The following is a 20671-nucleotide window of genomic DNA, read 5'->3' as shown; positions in this document are numbered from 1 at the left end:
ATCATTGCTGTATCATCAATGTAACTGCTAATATCTGCATTTGTAATTCATCTTGTAATTATAAAGTTTATTTTTTTTATAACAGTTGGCTTCTGTATTAGGTTTTATGTTCGGTTCCTAACATATTTCGTGTATCACTTTGCACGGAAACTTTCTCTTTGCAGCCGGAACAACTACGTCAATTATGTAATCATTCGATTTACAGAGCGAAGGGTTAAACTATATAAAATTGAAGGAGACTTGAAAAATATTAAACCCCTTATTTGGACCAGATTTTTCACAAGGAACTTTATTAAAATACTCCCCATCTTGTTAAAATTCATCAAATCGTTAATATTATAAATTTTTCTTTGTCTATATGAACTTTCGTTCGCGCCATCCACCACAGATGGCTTCTGAATTGGATTCCTTCCTGCGCCCTTTCGGCACTTGGACGCGGGGGGGTCGAGCACTCGACTGCGATCTCATGAGGCCGTCGGCGAAGATCGTCTCAAGAACGTGTTATTGTTGTGTGGACTGTGATTCGATACTTGTGCTGAGGACTCCGCTCTGAGGCACAGTTCACAGTTGCTGATTGGTTCAAGCCGGCGGCAAGTCCACTGGAGCCTCGCCTGTGTTCACTGTGTGAGGGCGGATATTCCTGAGTGTTGGTCATCTCGCATACTTCAACTGCTATAACTAAACCGAAAAGCGTGGTACGTAGATTTTTCGTTTGTGTAATATGTATAATTTTATACTTTTCATATAGCTTTAGTGCGGAAAATGAGAATGTGTTTGACCAATGTGAAGAGTTATTATTTTCTAATGCGTGAGCAAGACAGTTTTTTATTTATTGTAAAATGTAATTATAAGGATAGCTAAAATTATGTAACAATGGATTGTCCACCTCCGAAGCGCAGTTTATCCACACCGGCATTCAGTGGGAGGAATTAAAGGTTCGATTTTGGGGTATAGCGTCAATTTTAAAACGTCAAAATAGTTATTAAAATTACCAATTGGCCGAACGTTTTATCAAATTTTAGTAAGCTACACGGTTTTAAACTTCATACCTGTGAACGGTGTCCATAAGTTCTTCGCATTTTTAAAAGAAATTTATACGTAAATTTTATATTGCTTTATTTCTCACATACGAAATATTTTGGTAGTGGATAGTTTTAAAAAATTTTTCAGTCAGGTTGGTTTTCTTTTATGGAAAAATTATTCGATAAATCTATGTATTTAGTTACACTTATATAGGTAATACAATTTTTTAAATTGTTAGTAAAACATTAATTTACTTTATTATAAAACAATTATTTTTATCTTATTACCATATATTTATTTTTTGAATTAATACTACCTAGAATTTATGTAATTGATTATTAGGTTAACAATTTTTAGATCGGGTTTATAGACTACTAAAGAAAAGCAAAAACGAAAGAAGCGCAAGACGCAAAAAATTTAAGTACACCAATTTTTAACACCCATTTATAAATTAAACAAGATGCATAAACGCAACGCAAGCATTGCCAAACTTTAAACTTCTTGTGTTCTCAGGGAAAAAAATTGTTTTTACAGTTTAACAATTTAATGTCGAAGTGTTTGATGACGTCATATGACTTTCGTGATTTCGTAATACATGCATACTCTGTGCACTTGCGTGTGAAAAAGTTATTTTTGTGTAGCATGTGCAAATATCACATTTGTACAATGCAATTATATATTTAAAATATGTTTACTGTTTTGCTTTAACACGCAAATAAGCATTGGTAGCTTTAGCGGATATATGCGAAGTAAAATTCTTACTTCACTGAGTGAGAAATAGAACAGTGGTAAATAAAGTGTGCGGAATGAGCGAAGATATACCACCACATGTTTGTGTTTCTCACCGAATCAGCGCTGCTGATTGGTAGCAGTTCTAGCATACACTGGGTGTTGTGTGTTTCAAGCCTGATATGAGCTCCAGTTTTTCGTTCTAAATTTATTACTGGCATTTCTAGAAAACGACGGAATAAAGTAAGATAAAAGCAAGGGATTTTTTTTTCGATTAAAAACCACCCTGACGATCAATGCTCCATTTTAAATACTTTCTATATTTTGTTAGTTGCTCAACTTTAACTTTAAAGGCGTGCAAATACCAGTCTTGGTAAACTTTTAGGAATATAAACTCTGACTTACTTTTTCGTGGTGAACTTAAAGCCGATGTTTATAATTATGTTTAGTTCAGAATGATATCACTGCTGTTGGAACAAAAAGGATAAAAAAAGGCACACAATTGACAGTTATAAATAGCACAATATTCATACCTGGTAAGGGAATTCTCCATCACTAGCAAATCCTCCGCCTATAATCTTCTCATAGGGCAGTCTTGCACTGTCGACAGTAGCCAGAAGCACTGGGTTGGAAAGAAGTAATAGCAGTTAATAGTGCACATAGCGTACGCATGGAACTTATAAAACACATTTGTACAGCCTCGTTCATTAACTTACAATACATTTTTTTTCTTCAAACATTTTTGGAAAATTTATGATGTAGTTAGGTATTTATTGAACTTTATGGAATTATTGTTCTATATTTTTGGTAATCTTTTGCATGCTTTTCAGAATATAGGTATGGGTAATTTCACATGTCAGAGTCATGTTTCATTTAAACAAAAAGTTAAAATAAATGACAATATGTTTTATTACTATACATATCGAAGATCAAAACATTTAAATAATATTCCGTGGTTCTTCAGTGTAAAGTCTCGTATTTTTAGCTCGACTGTAAATGGCAAGATGAACTCAACACAATGGGAACCACTTGATATTTTTTCAAGCGGTTTTCACCCTATTCAAGCGGATTTAATCGAATCCAGACATAATAAGTATGCATTTAGTTGTAAATGATTTAGGTCAGTGACTTTTAGCAATCTCATCGCATTACTGCTACTGCAAAACAGCAGTTACGAGGCACTAATGCTGCGGTGTTATGCAAGAAGACTCTTTTTTTATAGTATGTATTGGTACGTCACCCCTCCGTCAAATTCGAGTGCGATTTTTTTTAAATGGCGATCGAAATTACTTCTCATTAAAGTGATAACAGTGTTACATAAATTGATAATATTTTTACACATAATACAATAAATTCGTGCTGGACCATAAAATGCCACAATAGTGGGAAACAGCCTTTACTTTTTCTCAAAGATGAGGATTGTTGACAAACAAAATTTGACCATAACATATGCCATCACACAAGGAACAGAGGTTTACAATTACACGATGTTCCATTAGCAGCAGTTTTTCAATTGTTTTCAATTGTTTTGGATTAGAGCTTCTTTATTTCTTCTCAGGGCTAGCGCGTTTCTATTAAAAGTAATAAAGGGTTTCTAATTACATTTATTCTTCACGTTTTTCATCTAGCACTAGGTTTGCGGATAAATTCGTCATGTACATTCCATTCTGCATGAACTTCCATAAATCCTGAACGCAACGCCATCTTGTTTTCTAGAACCTTCTTCCCTCTTGGAGCCCGCAGCTTTGTATTATGAAATCACAACCACAACTTTGTTTCCTAGAGTTATAACATCTTGGATTATATATAAGCTACATATTTAATTAAAATATGGCAAAATGTCTCCATAGCTCCTTAATTCCCAGTCTCCAAGCCTCCAGTTATCCGGTGATGTCATTTTGACCACAATATCGAATATATGTAATTATTAACAATAAAATATAGAAAAAATTCTAAAAATCATAAAAAATTTAACCTATTAATATGATGTTGATTCATTATAGCGATTTAAGTTCTGGTTATACAACTTGTCATCGCTAAAAGTAATTAAAGCTTTAAAAACATAATTGAAATTAATCATCCTCACTTGGGAATACGCAGCTGTATCAGCCCTGAGGATTGTGGGGAGAAGACTGTCACAGGTTCAGTTCTAGTAGTCCAGACATAGCAGTTGACCAGCAGTTATTCCGCCTTTCAGCAGGAATCCTGGCTTGAAGCAATTTGGTTGTCATCTGCTTCCAAAAGTTCCCCAGTGCAAATTCTTAACACCAATGTCTTTGCAACCGACAAGGCCAAAAAATGTGCCAGGCAAAATTATCTTACAGCGAACGTTACTTCTTTTCGTAACCCTGAAGAACTTGCGGATGTGTCAAATGTATACAAATACAAAGTATCGGGTAGCTGAGGCCCACTATAGCACCGAGTAAGTGTGTGTAGCGCATTTATACCTACCGTAGTTTAAATCATTGAGGTAGTCGCCACTGCTGAGAATAATGTAGACGGGATATTACTGACTGGTAAAACCGTGGACTTAACTGGCAATCCCAGCTGGAAAAAAAAAACTTTCACTGCAAAATCAGTGGATTTCGGTGATGGATCAGTAAACAATAGGAATGCGCAGATAAAAAATGAAGCTGTTTTAACGGATTCTAAATCAAATATCGTTGATCTGAAGCAAGCTGCAGCGTCACTTGAAGGTACATTCACGAAGCGAATCCGGGACCGACAAAGATCTCACGACACTCACCGGCAACACAGACGAAGACCCGCGCGAAGCAAGCCACCGCCGGCTTCTTCATGGCTGCCAACTGCAGAGTGAGTCTCGTGCAGGCCGAGTGTTCTTGTCGTTCCCAGGGCAGGGCGTGGCTATCTGCGCCCCAGCTTCCTGCTGGCGATCGGCTTAATTGGGAGTCGAACCGTATCGGCTTTAAGCCCTAATTCGTAATGCCCAGAAAGGGAAGTGATTAAGATAGCGTCCACCGTTGAACCTGAGACAATTATTTGCATCACTACAATAACACGTTTTTTTCACTTGGTTCCGTTTGCAACTAATTAATGCGATAACAGCTCGATTATTGTTCCATTGCCTCCTACTTATATGTTTGGAAAATTCATACGAACGTAAACAAGTTACTTTAAGGTTGTAAACTTCGATATTTGGCCTGCATGTACGTATACAAACTAATTATTTGTTCAAATGTCCATTTATCCTAGATTTTTCTATTCCAGCGACCATCTCTCCAAACTCTGAAATGTGTGGATTGTCTCAATCACGCCTTTCTCTGCTCCGCCATCCACCAATCAGTGCTTGTCCAAGTATTTTTTTTTTTCGTTTTAAGCGAGAGAAACTTCAATAAAGAAAATAAACGTAATGTGTAATGTCAAATATGGACGTCGCTGGTCACTTATTTCAAGCGGTTTCCACTGAAGCAGATTTTGAAAGTGAAACTCGTTTGGCCGTGGCGGCACAATTTCACCCGGCAACATGCCGTTAGTGGCGGGCCCGGGGCAGGAGGGGCACAGAGGGGTTCACTCTACTTTCTCTGCCACGCACACACCACGCACTACGCAGTGCGAGCTGTCAGAGCTCTGCACGCATTTCGCCTCCACTGCGTGAGAGGAGGGCCTGCCCGCAGGTTAGGTTCGCGGCCTCGAGGTGGCGCCATCTTAGATTCCGACATTTTGAGTTGTTGTCCATCCGCCATTTCGTTTTCTAGAACTTTCCACCATCTTTGATATTGATGCCAGAGTCACCATTTTGTTTTCTAAAGCTGGGCATCATCTTGGATTCCGCCATCTTGTGTATGACATCACAGCCACCATTTTTTAAATAACTTTACACCATTTGATACTGCACTATTTTGAATGACATCTAATGTCCGAAATATATGTGTTACTAACCTAAAATTTTTGGACAAATACCAAAAATATCATCCAGAAAAGGGGAAGAGGATAGAACCTGTGTGCCTGCTGTTTGCTTTTAAATTCTTTATTTTTTTTTTGTGGGGATAGATTTTTCAGGATTGCATAGGATTTCGAGATGGTTGGGATATATCCCCCCCCCCCCCCCCAAACCTAGTCACGGCCAGAGAGCGGAGACTCGTAGCACGAGCGAGATGGCTTACAAGTCACAGCCAAGAAACAACTACCCGCAAAAGTTTATTATCTTTTTTTTTAAGGTACGTAATCTCATGCGTAACCAATGAGAAACATTAGGAATTGTTCCTGATAAAACGGGAGATGCCAGGGCTCGCGGTCCTACAATCCTCTGCACCAAACAAGACATCGAGGAAACTAATGCCATGCGATTGGATGCATACGTGTTCCAAAAGTCTGAGACCATAAGTTTACGAAAGATAATAATGTTCGGTACTTAAGTTCGGGTGTAAATTACTCCTTACCAGAATAAATATTACAAAAATTACTACTCGGTGGTATTCAACTCCTAATTAGCAAGTTTTATTAAAATACAAATAAAGGCGATAAATTTTCTTCTGATCTGCTATTCGTTTACAAATCTTTCATTAATAAGTACGATTTGTAAACCTATCACCTTCTTAACCATGCAACATATTTTGTTTTTAATCGATACAGGTTTTTCTCGAATATTCAGACACATATAGTAACTCCATTATTACAAAATCCTAAAAAAAAAAAAAAAAACAAAACAAAAAAAAAAAAAAACCTGCTACTCTAGTAAAGATTGTCAAAAATTCTTAACTTAGTTTTGTAGTAATTGTCCAGTTATAAGGCATGAGTCTGAATTTGACCGACAAACTTTGGCAGCAAGTTCATCGTTAATTCACGACCAAATAATTTGAACACTCTACACGGCTTATGGTATAATGTGGTTCCCAAGTATGGTATACGTCTTTGAAGGAGTTTAACATTTTTATCGTAAATAATGGAGAAAAGAAACATTAGCGTCTCAACTATGTTTAATTGGACGAAGTTCTACAACCACAGAGTATATTGTCGCTGTAGCAAAATTATAAAATTATAATAATTGTGGGTACCAAATTTATTTTCCACACATTTTTGTGGGGTGTTACTACCCCGAATTAATTCGACGAAATAATTGTATTACAGCGATAAAATTCGCGGTGGTTGTAGAGCTTCATTCAGTTAAACATAATGCAGACGCTCAGTGCTCCATCTTAAATACTTTCCCTATTATAAGAAAAAATGTGGTTCAGCCCCATCTTCAAAGAAGTGTGTGTGTATGTATGTATGTATGTATGTATGTATATATATACATACATATATATATATATATATATATATATATATATATATATATATATATATATATATATACCACCAGCATTGGGAATCGCTTTGGACCATAACTTGTTCGACTTATTTTTTTCGTGCTGAACCTGCAGCTGTATTTTGTAGGTCTAATTAAATCTCACGCTGTATAACAGTATAATTAAAATTAAGACCGAGTTTTGAGCTATTTAATAATATACCTACTAATTAAGAAGTAACAAAATTAATAACAATCTTATGTGTAGAGGTACGTGAATTTCACGGATTAATTTGGTCGTATACTAGAATGCAGATCTTGATACTCTTGTACTGTGTTGATGATTGGACCGCAGTTACCGCGAGCCAACGATGTCCAGCTAAAAGAGACGTAAGCAAACCAGGCAGTGCTGACTAGCGAGAGAAAAAAAAAGGTTCTCGTAAAGAAATCAGCCAATGTAGAGCAAACTTAAGCTTTGAATTTTAGCATGACGTCAAACGAACGCTCAATGTTTATCGAGAATTGTAACTATTTATCCCATTAAAAAATAAGTATTTTAACTTTTCGAAATAACAGATTTCAATGAAGTTTTGAACCTATGCGTTTTTTTAGCTACTGGATTTAATTTTTGTGTAATTGGTCAAAACTATTTTGCAAACATTAACACTTATATAAATACCCTAATTACATAATTCGCATATTTGAAATATAACACCAAAATCATTATTTAGTTGACGCTTCAGCGTGCCTTGTTGAAGATGGCTGCAACAAGGCATGCCGAAACGCACGCAACTACTCCTACGTGGCCTCATCCCAGAAGCCCAGCAGTAGACACTACGTCCATGATCGCTCCACGGAGCCAGATGCGTGTGTGTACAGGGGAGAGTTCAGGGGGGAGAGCTAGGAGGAGGGGGAGGGGGAGGGGATCTGTGACCCGGTCAGCCCGCGCGTGCCGCGACAGTGAGTGACAGTGACAGTGACAGTGACTGCACGCACCGCCTTCATTCTCGATGGCACGACCCAGTTCGTGTCCGCCGCCGGAGAAAACCACCCGCTCAAGGGTGATTCGCACGGTGCTACGCTGTCCTCTACTGGCGAGTAGAGCCGCTAGCGTTGAGCCGTTCAGACGGCGCTGCTAAAATGTCAGAAGACGCCAGCGTTCGAACAGAACTACATGTAGTTCCGAGTAAGATGGCTTCACAGGATGATAGACTACGAGCCACTGTTGCGCTTTGTGCTCGAGCTCTTCAAGCTCAAGTTCGTGAAGAAAAAACACATACAGTGTGGGTATGATAATTCAACAGCCACATCCTGTAGCGGAGCTAATTCTTGCAAGGAACTGATTCAATTAAATCGGTTCAGTATAAAGAAACGTAACCATCACTACTCGCGCTTATATTCATTAAATATGTTTTTGATTTTTGTTTTCCTTTCCTATTAAGTGAACAACCCGCAGATTGGAATTCACTCTATTAATGATAGTCAAGGTCAAGGTCATATATAAGTTTTGGAAGAATTCCGAAGTCTGAATCGAGGAATGAGGAAAAACGAAAACGGTATCTGGCCGGACGACTCGCAAATGCTCGCAGCACAAAGCTGCTCGACAATCCTCTGCCTTATCAGCTGCCGTTTAGAAACAGCGCTCCTCGAGTAGCCACCGATGATATCAGCCAACTAATAGCTGGGTGCGAGCGGTAAATTATAAACTTGGATGTTCAACTTGACCATAGCGAATTCACTCTCTTAGATGCCAGGTAAAAATATAAGCCGCGTCTTTTGAAGTTTCACCTGCGTTTCGCTGGCTCGTTAAGGATGCCCCGAACGAAAAAAAAAAACGAAGGAAAAACCGAGCACCGTGTGAATCACCCTTGAAGTATCAATTACACCGGGCGAGTTTGCTGACGGGTAGCGTTCGTTGCGAGCTAACTCGCTATCACCACACTGACTCAGTTTTCCGCATGTTTTGCTCAAACACAACGCTGAAGACCGGATTATTCTTGCTGGTCGTTTTCCATTTGTGTGTTTATGAACAGAAGTTTTAAGCCTATACAAACTAATAAGTGAGAAACGGTTAAAAACAGTAATTACAAATGTTATTTCATTTGAACAAAAATTAGCCAAACCCATTTTTTTTATACCAAGAAATAATATATAATGGATTCCAAAACCTGAGTGATGGAAAAAGAGGTTTACACTTCCAGTACAATACACACTCAATAAGCTAATGAAAATACGCCCACAATTGTACGGATTCTTTAAGAGGAACTTCTTTACAGCTGATAGGGTAAGTTCAGGCAATGAAGTCATCATATTGCCAAAGAAAAAAAATTGTGCGCATGGAAATATACATTATTAGTATCTTTTTTTAATTGAAGAAAATATAATAGAGAATAGAAGGAATGCGGGTATGAACTAAAAAAAAACCTCACATGAACACTATTAAATACTGATTTACACAAATAATTAAAAATTAATAATACATACATGAAATAACATTTTCTTGCGAATATGGCCCGTGGCGCGGTGCACAACAATAATCTCAAACCCCGTTGTGTCGCCCTCTGCCCATATACCCCCTTACTAAATGCCAGCAAGTCGGGGTGGCGTCAGGCGCAGGCGACCCGCCTATCCCTGCAGCATGGCGGGGTTCAACCTGAGCCGCACGCCGCCACATGGAGCCCGCTCAAGGCTGCTCCAGCGATCACCGCCCGCACCAACGGCCCCGGAGTGGAGGTAGCCTGTCGTCCACCCCCAAGAAGCAACCGTGCACATGAAGTGAGCAAGCGCGTGAGTGCGCATGATGGCAAGAGTACACGTGTGCAAAAGTGTGTGTAAGCATGTGCAAAAGTGTGTGAAAGTATGCAAAACTGTGTATTGCGTTAGCTGCATCCTCGCACTCTGGCATAGTTTATAAACCTGGCGGGAAAAAAAACCTAATTTTGCCGAGCCCAAGACAAAAGGATGTCTTGTTTTCGTTACTTTTGCAAATCACCATCGCATCATTTTCTAACAAAACGAAGAAGTCGTGATGATGCTAAACAAGACATTATGCATGTATTTTTAAACATATTGTGTTTTGGTTAAGGAACTGTTTCTTCTACCCATCAGGTTTATTTTTCCGTGAATTATTTCTTGAATAGATTCAATCTGGCCCTATTCTTAAAAAATTAGAGATATTGAATTTTTCTGTTATACTTTTAACATAGCTATTCGTCACTAAACAAAATTCAGAGCTCAGAGTATATTATTCAGCATTTTAATGATTGTTTCACACTATCCGCTACCAAGTTTTTTCTCAACGATTGAACTCACTGTCGAAATTAACTTAAAAATGAAAGTTTACCATTCATTGCAATACATCTGTATTACATGGAGTTTAAATGGAAATATTTTGTAATACATATTAACAGCATGGAAAGCAATAAATTTCTGATAACACTTTTAAATTGTGAATTATTATTTTAATTAAATATTTATAATTGAATGGAATGTTAAATTTAATGTAGCTACATACTATCCACACCAAAAATCATGTGTATGTATTAAACCCTACATTCTACCATAAATACCAAAAATTGTTTTGCTGGCAAGTTGCGCAAACAGTAATGAAAATCGCTCGGTATTAGACTTATCTCCTGTTTTTGAACTCATTAGTTGCCTATAAATAGTCTTCAGTAGTCATGTTGAACACACCATCACCTGTGAGATTGTACAAGGCCTTACTATCAATCCACAACCTAGGCAGAGCTGCCGAGAGGGAAAGCCAAGGAGTGAAAGGGGGGAGGAGATTCCAGTGGGGGGAAAGGGGGAAATTCCCTCGGGGCCCAATTGAGATTCAAGAGGATTTTAATGCACAAGTTTACCTGTACAGTATGACAAAATTATATGTCTAGTGCTAACATAATTCCTAGTAAACCTTACAAGTTAGGCAATATACAGTTACGTTAAGTTATGACCATTACAGTATTTTTTTTTTTATTTGTGGGGATAAAATATTTTACATCAAACCATGAGTTGGGGGGGGGGGGGGGGGGGGAAGCCCTTACAAAATTGGCACCCAGGACCTTAGTTTCGCATGTAAGAATGTGGTATCTTTGCAGCAAGTATGTAAATAACATTATCAAATATTTAAAAATAACCATTTTGTTTTCATCAGTTACCGTGACCTTGAATAATAAAATTAACTTGTAAGTCATTGTGAAATAGCACCCTAGATTAAAACTATGTTTACAACACTGAAAATATTTTTAAACTATCATTTTACTCATTACAATAATCTTTACTAATAGTGTGTCACATTCTGTTAAAATGATCTCAGTTAAAAATCATTTATATTGCAAATTAGCAATGGGAGGTCTGTAATCAAGCTCAAATATTAAACAGTTTCAAAAATAATTCTGAATTTTTTTTTTACAAATCAGATAACAATGCTGGTCAAAGTGAAAGTCTAAAAATCACTGGATGTAAAATTTTGATCATTTATTGGAGTATTTATCAAAATAGCAACAGGAAGGTAAAATGTAAAACCCACATCCATAATTGCACATGCTTTTATACTCAAATATTATAAATTATAATCATGTCATGGCCATATATTACGTAAACAATGTTACAAAGTACTCAGATATATTGAATCAAAAATTAACAATTATTTACAGGGTGTCTACCAGATCTAGTAAATGAAATTCCCTGATTTTTCCAGGTTTTCCAAGTATAAAACGGAATTTTTCCAGGTTTTCTGTAACACAATTACGACATTCCACGAAACTGAAAAAAACTGCATAGCAGTACATTCACGGGTTTCAAAGTATTTCAACTCACCTAAATAAGTAAAAAAAATTACCTTCTTCCAGACAAGGCCAAAGTGACTCATTTGATGACAAATAAAACATGCTGCTACAAATATTTCACACACTTACTTTTGCAAAAACATTAGTAAAAGGAAGCTCCCATCAATTTTGCAGTGAATCAACTTTTGCATCTATTGCACTTGCTTCAGACCGAGCCAAATCCAACACTCGAGACTTCTTCAACTGCAATGCCTTGATCTCCTCTTCAACTCTTCTTTTTTCTGCCTTCTACTTGTCTGTAGCTTCCTTTTCTTTTTGTTTTGTTTGCAGGGCTTCCTCACGCCTACAACTAGCATTTCTTACATACTGTAACATGGACTTGGTGATATCAACATGCTTTACACCTCCAGAACGTTGAACAAAGTCATACACTTGTCTTTGTGCAATCAGTGTTTCTTCCTGCAAGTTTTCAGTTAGCAGATTAGAATTCACTGAAAATCCTCTATCCAATTATGCATTTCCATGGGAAAGTACCAACATCATCCTCACAAACTTTAGTAGGCCTGTTTTGGCAGCTACTGCATGTGCCTTAAGAATGAGCATCCACAAGTGATCAAGGCGCCCGTCTTCTCGATAAAAAGACGAGAACAGTGCTTCAGAATCTTGCGAGGAACATACCATCTCATATGATTGCTCAATGTTATCAGCTTCTTGTCCTGATAGCCACCTGTTTTGAAGACAACATTCTAAACTGTACTTCAAACGCTGTTTCCTCACATCTGAATTTAAAGCCACAGACGGACATAAGCAGGAAATTCCCTTGGTAAGTTTGTACTTCAGGGGACTTTTGTCTTGAAGTTTTTTTACCATAACCTTTGGACAAGTCCTAACATCATTTTTCAGTAACAGGACAGACTTTTCTGGTACTTTCTCTTTCTTGATGGTATGGCATACTGCATAACCCAACTTTATATTGTTAGCAGTCAATAGATTTTCCTGGTTATCTACATCCAATCGAGATACATTGCGTTTCTCCTTAAAGCAATTCAGTACCTCTGCTTTCACAAACTTTCCTGCCAAAGCTAATAAATTGTCTACCAGTGAATCATAGAGAAAAGATGCAATGGGTGCTTCACTTTGGAACATTGTAAGGAACAATTCCAGCTCTGATACCAAAGAGTGGAAGAATGTCAATTTTACTTCTAGAAGATTATCTTCAAGAGCACTTTTCATTACACTGAAAGAGACAGAAGAAATAGAAACTTCACTAACAAATTTCTTCAGGTGGGGTAACTTTTTCATGGCATGCTCAGCAACTGCAGTATTCATCTGATTGCACAAAATTTCTTGGGAAAAATCTCTGATCCAGTTATTCTAATGTAACCTGCCCTCCTTGCAGGTACGTGCTTAAACAAAAAGTAACTGTGCCTCAAAAAACTAACTACGTCCCATTGTGTAGCAGAAATTCCAGTTTTGAAAGCACCATGGACCGTATGAAGCCCACAGCTACCAATTTCTAGCAATGATGGCGAATCTTCACCAAAAGTGTCTGTAATACGTATTTTCAAAGCTAACAAAAATGCCCAGTTTACATTGAGGGCATCCATAAATACTTAAAATGAAATGCAACTGTCGGTATAATCTGAACGTGGGAAGCACATGCTGCAGCACGTCACGTCAGCAGGATAACAGACCAGCTTGAACCAGTTTGTATCACGTGATTTGACGCCACTTCCGAATCCGATGGTAAATAAAAGAAAATGGACATGGGAACTGTTCGATATTTGCCATTCAAAAATAAAAATGGGAGGGTATACACTTGATGCTACGTCAATGCAAGCTGGTCAATAAAGAAAAAAAAAAAAAAACGCATTGCCAACTACAACCTGTCAAACAAAAATTCCCTGATTTTTCCAGGTTTTCCAACTAAAGTACATAAATAATTTTTGCAATTCTTCTTCGTAAAGTGAGAGGGATAATAATACAAAATCAGGTTTTCTGTCAATTTATATTTCCTACATACAACATTTTAATATTATAAAATTTACAATTCACCTTACAAAAACTGAAGATAAAATAAAGACTACTAGTACATAATACAATTCGGCAGTGAAATATTTGGCAGTGATAATCATGTTTTTATTTGATAAATGCTACTATGTGCTATAGAAATTTATTTGAATTAATAATAATAAAACTAAAAGTTCTAATAGCTTCAGAAAAAAACACACACTTTAAAATAAAATTATTAAGACTGAATGTTAGATTTCAACAATCATGGAATGAGAAAATGAGCATAATTAACAATACTTTCTTACTATGCGAATTCACAATGTATTTACAATTTTGCACAAGTACTAAAGACTCATTTACGTACAAATCACATGAATGACCAAGTAATTTTCAAAAAAATTAAAGAGCATGAAATTTATTTGAAAGAAGTTTTTAAATTAGAGAGTCACCGATACCAAGTTACACCACAACTTAAAACATAAGTATAAATGCCTAAATACAGAAGTAGATAAATATGTTGCTTATTGTGACTTTAAAAATTTTTCAGCATTAATCATGTTCCAAGTGCAAATGATACAAAATGAACTTTTAAATGGTAGGACACAACTAGCAAGTAGTTCTCAGCATGGCTTAAGAAAATGTGTACCTAGCTAATAATGCTGCTTATAGCATGTGTTAGCACAAACACATTTATTTGATAAGGGATATTATGATTTTACTGCTGCTGTTATTTTTATAATTAACATGGAAAATTGGGAGTAACATGCACAAGGGCTTTATTGCAACTTTTACGTGTTGCTCAATGACTGACAATAAATGCTGCCAAGGTACGTTTTTATCAACCAAAATGCAACACATGGGTTGCCCCGAAAGCCCAGAGACAGTTGCTGTGGTCTGATCTGAACATTGATGGGCCCAGAGCCCTGTGCGGCACACGCACACACAAGCTACTATCATGTCACGACTAATCAACTTCTGTTTCTTCCTAGCATCAGTACCATCTTCCAAACACCAAATGTATACAAAAAGATAATTAACTTTAGACATGAAAATAGTTTTATTAGCTTTCACATGATGTACACACAAATTTGTAATAAAATTTGTCCCACTTGGACTTGAACTCTCTCCACTTTATTTCTTTTTATAATGAGTACAACAATAAACTGAAATATCATTTGGAAAAAAAAATGCTTTCATCGTCTTGGCGAGGGCAGAATAGAGCATATTATTTCCCCTTCAAATTACTATAACTAGGGAATTACTACGACTTTTCCAGAATTTCAAGCAACTTCCCTGATGTTTCCTGACCAATGCCAACTCCCCGGATGTTTATTTGATTTCCCAGAGCATGGACACCCCGTTTCAGCTTCAAAGCACCAATACACTGACACACCCCTAAAAAAACTTTGTTTTTAAGTAATGTGTACTTTTAGTTTAGTTTGATTTAATATGTATTTTAGGAAGCAAGGTTTACTAGCTTTTGTTGGGCTGCAATGTGTAAAATGTTGGGCTGGACAGAACCAACTTGGTGTCCTGACCTAGCAGGAAATATTTGGCAGTGTGCTACGAGTACGTGTGCAAGTTTGCATGAGATGTCGAGAACTGACGGAGCGCGCCGAATGCTGATACGGGCAGTCTACGAGAGGTTGCCAAGACGTGCAGCCCACAAACAGGCAGGTCAACACTAGAGACACTCAGAAAGAGCTCGTCCATTGAGTCAGTGAGTTACGGTGGGCCGGGAGTTGCCGAGCATTGCCACGAGATGCCATGAGGGAAGGCACAATTGACATCTGGTGCGTGCAGAGTCCAGGATGCACTAAACACTGCCCACTAAACAGATATCCAGGGCATGCAAGACCACAAAACTACTTGTGCCGATTTATTCCCCCATGGCGCTTGTGTGGTTGCACCATATGCTTGGCCAAAAAGAATCATATCAGTTTGAAATTTCCCCAAAATAATAAACTGCCTGGCATTAAATGTCAAGCATTTAGTACTGAAGAACTTAATGCAGAGGAATAACAGCTTTAGTTTTAAAGGAACAGAAATGTATTTTTTACAGGATAGTTTGATGCCCTAGTGAAAGTATATGGAATAGTTCAATCACCTTTAAATTATTTACAACCCAAAGAGGAGCAATCTGGATAGCAACTTAAAAGGGCTAAAAACATAGGAAAACTTAGGTATATAAAATTACATAATATGTAAATTTTGTTTTATAGCTTTTGTGTGCATTCATCAGTAAAATGTAATAATTGTTTAAAAGATCTGGACCTGTTTCTAAAGTCAAAAATCTCAATGAAAGACATTTTGAGCTATTAGTTTTTATGCAGCTAAGTAAATATTTTATTGTTATTTTTTACCTGGAATTAATTTAAAACTGATAATGTTAACATTTTACTTATAATTAATTGTAATATATTTTTACTTCACATTTAATTATACTGATTGTTTTAATCAATAATTATTGTATTTATAAAGTCAATAATCTCAATGAAATCCATTTGAGCTCCATTTATTATGCATTTAATATAAATATTTAATGCAAATATTTTACTATTGTTATTTCATTAGTTAGAATTAATTTAAAATGATAATGTTTATTTTTTTGTTTCCATTGTTTAGGACTTTTTTTGTGACTGTGTATCATTATGTGTGTATTATTTTATGTAATATTTGTTAAGTGCCTGCCTATTAAAGGTCGTGACTGTTGGTAATTACTCAAATAATAAAATAAATAAAATAAATAATTAATATTTATCTGGAGAGTTTTCCTGATGTACAAATGTGCTCCCACCATACCAATAGTCTGTTAGTAAGCTTGAATTTAAAGTTACGACACTGGCCTCAACTACTTTTGCTGCCTGGATCAGAGAAACATTTATTTTATTTAGGTGCTTTGCAGTTTAAAAAGTTGGACAATATTTTTCCTGCTCAAAAAAAGATGAGGAAAATGGCATGGGAAGAAAAGCCATAAACACAGTAGAGACAAATTTAGCAGCAAAAACAAACCGTAAATATCAACATGACCACATTCAAAAACAACTGAATGAGGAAAATTGAAAGAAAACTAAGGTTTTTACACCCCCCCCCCCCCCCCCCCCGCACAACAAAGCATATTTAAAACTTAAAACTTTGTATAAAGTGTAGATAATTAGTTTAAATACTCCATGAAGGCTCGACATACAAGATTTGAATGCTTTTAAGTATGTATTTAACACTAGCCAAATGTAATTTTTTTTTATATTATCTCACTGAGCAGTTTGCAAGGTCAATTTCATGTGTGTACTTCACATGTACGCATACAAATAAATGTGACACATTTATGTAAATAAAATCATACAAATGAATTCAACAAGCAGAACAATCCACAGAAACTAACAGTTGTAATTGCATTATTCAAATAGTGAATAAGCTAGTAGATACCCACATTTACAATCCCGGTACACACTAAAGCAGAGATGGGGAAGAACAGAGAACCATGGTACAATATAAAAACTCATACACAGAGCTCTCTGCCTATCTGCGAACCCAAACTGCTAAAATGGAGAGTATTTGAATAGTCAGTGTCATAATTCAGTTTCAGTTGATAAATGTGTTATTCAAGGATGTGTGGTGTTAGGTGCAAAATTATATTAGTTCAATTTAAAAACAAATGACAAGTGATTAATTTTTATGTTGTTTGTTGATTATGTTACTACGCAGATCAAATGTAATTTTCTACATTTCATTTTTTGTAACTTTGATTTGGTCACAGTTTGAGAGCAACTTTGCAGTTTTCAGTAATTTCTTTATAAACCTGACTGGCAGTTTATTGAGCTATTTATAATGGTTTTCGGTGCTGATATCTGACAGTCTAATCAGAATACATTTGGCAAATGCAGCAAGAGGAATTGTAGACAGTTATACATGTACATAAAACAGCTCCATGATTGATGGGAAAAGTGACTGTGTGAATGTGTCACACTAATTGGTAGTATGTTTCACATGGCAGTCATATTTCACTTCTGGAATGAGGGCAGCCATGTTGGGACACTTCAACAGTTAACTTTGCTGTGAACAAATGTATCCAAAGGGACAGCTCAGTTCAGTTTATTTTAATTGCTTTCAAGAGATCTTTCTCATTTACATAAAGTATTGGACAGCTATTGTTATATTAAACTAGCAGATGATCCAATGGCATGGCAAACACCAATCCAAATTAATGTAACTGATTGCAGCGGATGCAGCTGAAGTAAAGTAATACATAATTTACCGAGCTCTGGTACTTAGCCAAATAAATTATACTGTACTTCAAGAGCCAAGGTTATACCAAACATGCATTTTACATAGATTTTCAAAAGTTATCACTAAGAAGTTAAGTGTTTCAATTGTGTGTGACAAAAGTTGTTACACTTTTAAACTAAATAGATTCTGCAATATAACCTAATTTAATTAATGTACCAACAACATTATTATTTAGTTGCAGCATATATTTGTTTGTGATTCTAGTTCACTTCTGTATATTTTTTTTTTTTAACTAATTAGACTATTAGAGGAAGAACTACAATTTTTCTCTTGCAGAAATTAGAAAATTTGTAAATGTAACTTACCTAATACCTATGTGAGGTAGGTAGACAATTTGCAGCGAAAAAGCTTGTAGGCTACAATTTTCAATAGCCCAGCATTTTAGTAACCTTCAACTAAATCACTTGTAAACTCAAGAAAAGTTTACAAGAGTTTACAGGAGTGCTTTTGTGAAATGGACCCCAGGTATCAGTTGCAGCTGCAATGCTCTAGGCCTATTCTTGGAGAGTGACAGTTAATGGCTATATTCAATAGTATGTTCCAGGGATTTCTATGGCTTTATTGAGAGAATTTTTTAGAAGAAAATAATAAATTTATTCAACTAATTCCTGGTGTTTGGTCATCATGATTTCCAGAAAGACACATCCTGTGGATTGAATTCTACTTACTTAACTGAAAAGTGCCCATTCATAAAAACCATTTTCAAAATCTCTTAAAGTCTTATTTTAGTAAAAAGGCATTACACCAATATCAAAACTGATCCAATCTGTGATATTGAGACATAATATTTTTTTTATCTTAACATTAGAAATTAGTCCAACTATTCATCATCTGCTACTAGTTTTTCAGCAAGTGCTTTAAATAATCCGAAATATTCCCACAATGTGTGCTCAAATTCTCACGTTTACACCATGCATGTATGATTTACCGTACTTTATGTTATCAACCTTGAACTCAGCTAAAGCTAATAATGTTTACAAAAATAATAAAGCCACATCCATTAGGAATAGAATTTGAACTTTCAGAACTGCAGAACCTTACACATTTCATTAATCTGGACATATCAATCTTAAAGTTATTAACATTCCTTTACAAGCTCAAATTTACACTGTTTTGTGTTCCATATATAATAATAATTTATATTAGAAATTAATTTTTTTATAATGAAAAAGTTTAGACAGTAAAATAACTATCAAGAAGATTTTTTGAGCATACTCTTAAACAAATTCTGAAGGTAGATACAGATTTTCCTCCCAGATAAACGCTAAATATTCTTCACAATAAGCTCTATGGAAGTTCTCAGGCATATATATTATAACAGTGCGAGAATCTGGTTGGATGAGAGCAAAAATTGTAAACAAGACCAAAGCAGTCACACTGTCTAGCTGTGAAATCTTTACTCTTAAATTTTGTTCAATTTAACTGAAGTGGCCCATCACTGAAAAAATCACAACTAGAACAGAATGTTCCTTCCATCCTGCTCTTATGAGTACTTATTTTATAGTATGTACACCCCCAATTTTTAAAGATGATAGGATTATTTTTATCTTTTAACATACAATGACTAAAGCATAACTTTGTAAGATATGCAGCATCTTTTGTAAATGGCACTCCAGGCATATTTTTAAGTACAAGATAGCATACAACTGATGTAATTTGAATTAGTTATCCATATTAATGAATGATTTCATATTACTTATTAACACAATTTTTTCCCCAAAGCAAATGCATGAATATATTGCAATTATGATTATAATAAAAAAAATTCAGGAACCCAAAGTTTACATGCTATACCATACAATTTGTAAATATATATATAATTTATGTACATTACTAAGTTAATAGAATAATATAATACTTTATTAGGCCTTACTGGTGTATATTCACACATTAACACATGCAAAAAATAATAAACATGCCTTCAAAAACTTCTTGTACGTACACACAAAAAAAAAAGTAAAAACTTAAAATTAAATTCAAAACAAAACAAAAAATGAAAATGTTTAACAGAAAGATATTAGAAACATACTAAGCTGCATCATATTTTTCAGCATTATACACTATCATTCTCCCCCAAAAAATGTAAATTAACCCCTATCTTACAAAGAAACTTAATCTTTCTCTCAACCTTGTACAGCTTCATTTATGGTTTGTAACATATCTGCCGACAGTGAAAGTGATTCATACAAGTACATTAAAGGAAAAGCAAATTCTCGCTAAATTACGGGTTTGAATTTCGGTGCCTAGGATGTTATAAAAATTTATTTTCTTCACACAGGAGATCTGTGCCATCTTTAAACGTTAGATTGACAGAGTGATAAGTTTCTTACCATGAATGTATTCTTGTGTATTTGGTGTCTATGTGCACATGAACGGGTTTGTGCATATAGGTAGTTTCTATTTATGCATCAAGCAGGAAGCACCAAAACCATCCATGTTATATAGAAAGTGGTAGGTAATTCATGAAAATGTTACATTCCAAGAAAGTCTACCTCATTTTAATGTTACACCCAGCAAATGTTATTTAAAGCAAATTATAAACATCACATAACCCTGTGTTCTTGTGGGCCCCCTCAAATAA

At 35.7% G+C, this 20671-nt stretch overlaps 1 protein-coding gene across 1 annotated transcript in view; it reads right to left on the bottom strand.

Annotated features, from left to right (window-relative positions):
- LOC134533450 (mite allergen Der f 3-like) overlaps positions 1–9799 on the bottom strand; it is a 48705-nt gene extending 38906 nt beyond the window's left edge. The window contains exons 1-3 of the mRNA XM_063370973.1: positions 9715–9799; positions 4499–4636; positions 2286–2374 (exon numbers count right to left, since the gene is read on the bottom strand). Of these exons, the coding sequence (XP_063227043.1) occupies positions 2286–2374; positions 4499–4636; positions 9715–9799 (312 nt within the window). The remainder of the gene's footprint in view (positions 1–2285; positions 2375–4498; positions 4637–9714) is intronic.
- Positions 9800–20671: the final 10872 nt, after the last annotated feature.

This window comes from Bacillus rossius, chromosome 6 (assembly GCF_032445375.1).
Source record: "Bacillus rossius redtenbacheri isolate Brsri chromosome 6, Brsri_v3, whole genome shotgun sequence".
Lineage (NCBI taxonomy): Eukaryota > Metazoa > Arthropoda > Insecta > Phasmatodea > Bacillidae > Bacillus > Bacillus rossius.
The sequence above is the reverse complement of the archived record's forward strand: the minus strand, read 5'-3'. Positions and strand labels throughout refer to the sequence as shown.